The 6,000-nt window shown below is 43.1% G+C and overlaps 1 protein-coding gene across 2 annotated transcripts in view; it reads right to left on the bottom strand.

Moving 5' to 3' along the window:
* Positions 1-425: 425 nt before the first annotated feature.
* Positions 426-6,000, bottom strand: part of LOC103666988 (methylthioadenosine phosphorylase) — a 42,019-nt gene continuing 36,444 nt past the window's right edge. For both annotated transcript variants that reach the window (XM_040631475.1, XM_040631474.1), the window contains 2 exons: positions 3,869-3,991; positions 426-1,286 (listed from right to left, as the gene is read on the bottom strand). In XM_040631475.1, coding sequence (XP_040487409.1) covers positions 1,248-1,286; positions 3,869-3,991 — 162 coding nt within the window. In that variant the 3' untranslated portion in view covers positions 426-1,247. The remainder of the gene's footprint in view (positions 1,287-3,868; positions 3,992-6,000) is intronic.

Below are 6,000 nucleotides of genomic sequence, written 5' to 3'. Positions count from 1 at the left end.
GTGTGTCTATAGTCTCTTACAGAGTTCCAGACCCTCTGAGGATTAGACACCAGCTCTTCTCAAGCTGTTGCAGGCCCAAGCATCGTTCTCACTGTACAGTTACTAATGGTCCTCTTTTCTAAAGCAAAGACGGAACTCAGAACTCCTCTTAGAATTACTATCTTTTTTTTTTTTTTAAGATCTTATTTATTTATTTAACAGAGAGAGAGACAGCCAGCGAGAGAGGGAACACAAGCAGGGGGAGTGGGAGAGGAAGAAGCAGGCTCCCAGTGGAAGAGCCTGACGTGGGGCTCGATCCCACAACGCCGGGATCACGCCCTGAGCCGAAGGCAGACGCCTGACGACTGAGCCACCCAGGTGCCCCTCAGAATTACTATCTTAAATTTGCTTCACACCAGTATGTGTTCAAGAACTGAATCTTTTTATTTTTAAGACAACTTTATTATTTGATTATATTCATTGTAGAAAAATGTGAAGACACAGAAAAATATAAAGAAAATTACAATGATTCCGTGTCCCAACCCCAAATACAGTAAAAGATTGTATATCCATTTCTGGCCTTTTGGTACATTAATGTAGAACTTTAAAACAAAATTAGCAATGCCAATGTGTGCACCTATCCTTTTTTCATTTCATACTATAGAGCAACCGTTTCTGTAGGACATGAAATATTACGTGAACACATGATCTTCAGCTGTTCTGAATATTTACTGTTATAACTAATGGTATATAAGACGTCCTTCCTTATACATAATTTGTATCTCTGATAATTTTTTAAAGATAAATTCCTAGGAACCAGTACAAAGGGTAGAAGTATTTTTAAGCCTTCGACACGTTTTACCAAACTGCCCTCCAAACAGATTGTACGAATTTATAGTCATACCAATATATAGCCTAAGAATTCCCATTTCTTCTTCATATTTCCTTGGTAACATAGGAAAATGGATGTTACCTCCCACCCCTTATTATTACAAATTTACTGGGGGAAGGGTAAATGGGGTCTTATCTTTTTTTCTAAAGTGTCAGAATTTTTCCACATGTTTACTGGTCATTTTCTGAAGCAGTCTACTAAGCCTTCTAGAAGGCATCTCTGATACGTGCAGGTCTTCTTGTCTTATCATGGTCTTCCTTAGCAGACAAGGGCATGAGAGCAGCGTGTCTTTTCCATGTTTTTTCCAAGTTAAGCTGAAATTTCTCGAATGGCTGGAAATAGAAAGTCTTCTTGTCTCCTAGGCAGCCGTGGTCGTTTAATGTCTTGGTAATAAAACAGAAAACTGGGCCATATTCTAAAAGGAAGAAAACAGGCACAGATCACAGTTAACCAAACACTTGCTGTAGGTAGTGATTCTGAAGACCAGGATAATGACCAGGAGTACTTATTAAAAACCAGATTTTGATTTCAGAGACTGAGGACTCACGGTATTCACTTTCAATAAACTCCCCAGGAAATTCTCATGTTCACCAAACCTTAAAAACAACCAACCAGATGTGGGACTTGAGACATAGCCCCTAACTCTTTTTTTTTTTTTAAGATTTTATTTATTTGACAGAGAGAGAGCGACAGCGAGAGAGGGAACACAAGCAGGGGGAGTGGGAGAGGGAGAAGCAGGCTTCCCACCAAGCAGGGAGCCCGATGCAGGGCTCGATCCTGGGATCACGACCTGAGCCGAAGGCGGACGCTTAAGGACTGAGCCACCCAGGCGCCCCACATAGCCCCTAACTCTTAGCTCCTCTCTCTGCTTTCCTGTAAAGTGAGTTGTGCTTATCTCAAGAGGGCTGTTCACCTGAACATCCACTAGGATATGTTTTATACGCCAACCTCCAGCCTGGATTAACGTAAATCAACCTCTGTCATTCACCTGATCCCACTGGGAAAAATCCTTGAAATTTGAGTACATTAGTATCTCTAAACATAAAAGGATCTCCTTCATCACGGCAAATCTTATGTATCTTTGTAAACCACAGCTGGCCATATAGCGGGACTCACTCTGTTCTTGGAATGAATGAGTAAATGGATGATACACATTTCAGCATAGAGGGGACTGAACACGCTACCCCAGAATACCCCAGAATAAGGAGGGGTTATTACCAGGGTGTTCCTTAATGCGACAGAATGGAGGCCACGATTCTCAGTATTGTCTAGAGCGGCAATTCTTCATTTTCTTTCTTGGGATCATATATACCTGAGAAGCTGATGAAAGATGCACATACTAACCCTCTTTAAAAATGCATACATACAGAAACACACTATTTTTACACACTTTCAGAAACTTCACAGAAGGAAAGGAGAACATGGATTTCTACCATCTAAGCATTTTTTTGCTTAAAAAGGAAACTGAAATAAATTGATTGCTTGAGAAATTATCTTCAAATTCAAAAGACTATGGTCAAAATGGGGTCAGCTGAAAAACCTAAAAAAACAACAACCCGTCACATGTTGCAGGTGACATCAGCCTCTGTAGCAGCAAAAGTATGAGTCATATTTCCCATAATCAATAGCGTGCTCACTTAGACAAGCAACATCATGCTGTTCCTACTGCCCTGCGCTCAGGGAACATCTAACAGTTTCCAGTTTAAACTGACTTTCCTCAATTCTTAGAAATTAACTGGTTTCCCCTTACTTCATTATTACAATAAGGCTCGCCTGTACTTCAATTACGATGAAACACTTCATGGGGGAAAGAAGGACTATCATGTACTCATTAAACAACATTTAGCTCCCAGGTATAGAGGTTGAAACCAACACATGTGTTTCCTGTCCCTTATGGACTCAACGTCTAGTGGGAAAAAATGGAATACAAGTTCCAATATTCCTGACTTTGCCAGTGCGTAGGGCTGAGAGACACCTTGTTACAGGGGTGAGTATTGCAGCCTGCTGCATATGCTTGCAAGAACCGGCTCTGTGTGTCCATCAGCGGTTTTGTACCGATAGCTTGAAATCGGCTGTGCCGGAGTGCTTCCACCATGCACTGGGTATCCACTAACATCATGGCTCCTCAATGCCCAGCAGCTGTCGATCACTGGCCACCCCACAGTGTCTCCATCACACTAAAATTGTGGCTCTCGTTCCAGGGCTCCTTGGTGTAGCAGTTCAGGTAGGGAGGGCTTTTATCAACTTTTCAAATCCTCTCTCAACCACTTGTCATAAGACCCAAGAGTGTAGGTGTGTTCTAGACCTTACCACAGCTAGCTACCTTCTCTGGATACTACGGGAATGTAATATCCAATTGACTGGAGGCAACTCCTTATCTAATGTGGTTAATCAAGAGAGTCATGAACTGTCCAAATAAAAATCAGGCGTCTCTGAACTTCGTACTCAGTTTAAATTATATTCTGGGAATTAATACTAGAGTTGAAAAGCTACCAATCTACAACCTACCCCGTGTTTATCTTAATCACTGTCTTAGTCTGATACAACATCAACCCTAAGTAGATATCCCTTGGCACTGTTCTGGAATTGCTATTAGTGTGTTGGCTTTAAAGGCTGCCAGCACTTTGCCCAGGTCTGCCAAAGAGCAAACAGCTTTGTTAGCAATGTAAGCCATGTACAGAACAAGCACTTTAACCTTCTGAAGTATGACTTAGGGATACCCTGCAAAGCATGACAGTGTTAAGAGCCTGGCAGACAAGATCCTAAAACTCTCACCACCTCAACTTTCAACAGTCGTGCACTACTCGCCAAAATAAAGAACGACTCAATTTCACAATGGTTAGTACGGTGGTAAAGAGCATGAAAACTTGTAGAGAACTTCTAGACTAGTTATAAAATATAAAACGACGAGCTGGACCAAGGGTGAAATGCAAGTAAGAGAAGAAGGCTGCTGCTGGTCCACGCAAGTATCTACTGCAGATGGCTGAGGGCACTTACCTTCAGGTTATGCAGGGTTTCTGACCATTCCATGGACCCTATCTGAGGTATGGCAGTGAGGAGTAAACTTTTGGCTTTATTGGCATTTTCTTTCAGGGTCTTTAAGACCCGGTCCACCGAAACCTAGAGAAACAACAGCACAGGATGTTACTAGCAATTTACAATCCCACTGCCCTCCGCAGAACATTTTCCTGAGCTCCTCCTACCTGATCCGTAAAGTCCGTTTACTCCAATTCCAATCCCCCGAGCACCAGCCCTGCATTTTTCAAGGCAGGCTTGGTCCCAGGGGGCAGGCCATGGAGAAACCCAGTGACAATCTCTGAAAAGCACTGCTTGTTTTCAATATAATGTCTGAGAAACTATCTCAGATGTATAACGTGTTAGCATGGTCTGGAAAGATGTGGCTAATTCTCCTCACGTCCATGGTAAAATGGATTCCAGTCTTAAAATTGTTGCTCCACTGGCTGACGAATCACAAGATAAGCACATTGCTCTTGAGAGAAGTCTTCGTGTTAATAAAGAGAAATGCTGGCATCAGAGTACCATCATTTCTACAGCTCCCAGTGCATTAACGGATGGGCGGCTAACATCAGAGAACAACAACAAAATCCCAAACCAAACAATCCACTTTAATGAGTTTCCTGACAGGAAAACGAAACACTAGGTTTTTGTTTGTTTGTTTTTTTAAGATTTTATTTATTTATATGACAGAGACAGCCAGTGAGAGAGGGAACACAGCAGGGGTAGTGGGAGAGGAAGAAGCAGACTCCCAGCGGAGGAGCCTGATGTGGGGCTCGATCCCATCACGCCAGGATCACGCCCTGAGCCGAAGGCAGACGCTTAACCGCTGTGCCACCCAGGCGCCCCACGAAACACTAGTTTTGACATCTGAATTGGATCAAATCTCTGGAACCAGCTGTCAATTGACAGAAAATACAGAGGACAGAGAAATCTGTCAAACTACCCCAAGGGGAGGATTTCAGTGATCCAGAAAGTTTCCTGTGGGAAACTCTACAGGACAGATGACCTAGTTTCTTTTCAGAACACCTGGCAGTACAAAATTGTGATATTTGAGATAGCTAGAAACATGAACTATGCTTCGATATATTAAGGAATTACTGTTGGAATGGGACAATGACAATGTGGTTATGTTAGATGTTTATGGATAAAATTACGGATCAGAGTCTAGAGGAAATACAATTGCCCTAAGCTGGTATGTTTATAATCGAAGCTGGATGTTGATTTACAAAAGCTCACACTGCCGTCGACTTTTGTATATGACTGAAACTGCTTCACAAGGACATTGAAAAAAGTTGTGAATGTGAAATGAATGATCAGAGGTGGAGTACTTGTCACACCTCAGTATATTTAGAGGGTATTTGAAGTTCAGGGGCACAAAGATTACACCCTTCTATCTCCTGGAGTTATATAAGTCCAGATCCGTCCCACAAACACTGAGGCGTGCTTAGAAAAAACTGACGAGCACTGGTGCAGATGGCAGTCCCATCCCTGTGGGGGTACAAGGCAGTGACCCGCTCGGCGCTGCCAGGTACACGCGGAGGCATGCTTTAAGCAGTCTTCCGATGAAGGCTCGTGAAGCATCCAAGAAATTTACCTTGTATTTACTTTTTTTCCTTATACTTTTCCTTTGTTATTTCTTTTCTTTTTTTTTTTAAGATTTTATTTATTTATTTGAGAGCAAGAGAGAGAGAGCAGGAGTGGTGGGGAGGGGTAGGAGAGGGAGACACAGACACACAGACTCCCCGCTAAGCAGAGAGCCCCATGTGGGCCTCGATCCCAGGACCCTGAGATCATGACCCGAGCTGAAGGCAGATGCTTAACCCACTAAGCCCCCCAGACACCCCTTCCTTTGACTGTATTTCTATACAAACTCTGATCTCTCTTTTCTTGTCTTGTTCCTGCTGTGGGGCCCCACCCAAAATGCCCGTTCTACTAGGCTCCTCACAATAAAATCTAACCCTCTGATGAACGTCCAGCTCGAACGTCAAGTTTTCTTCCCAAACATTTCTGCAGCACCGCCCTCCATCAGAGCTGCCCTGGGAGGCCCACCGTCTCGGGAGCCCACACTATGGGGGCCACTCTACATCTATGATTTGGTTTCATTCTCTCAG

This window comes from Ursus maritimus, unplaced genomic scaffold (assembly GCF_017311325.1).
Source record: "Ursus maritimus isolate PB19 unplaced genomic scaffold, ASM1731132v1 scaffold_17, whole genome shotgun sequence".
Taxonomy (NCBI): domain Eukaryota; kingdom Metazoa; phylum Chordata; class Mammalia; order Carnivora; family Ursidae; genus Ursus; species Ursus maritimus.
The sequence above is the reverse complement of the archived record's forward strand: the minus strand, read 5'-3'. Positions and strand labels throughout refer to the sequence as shown.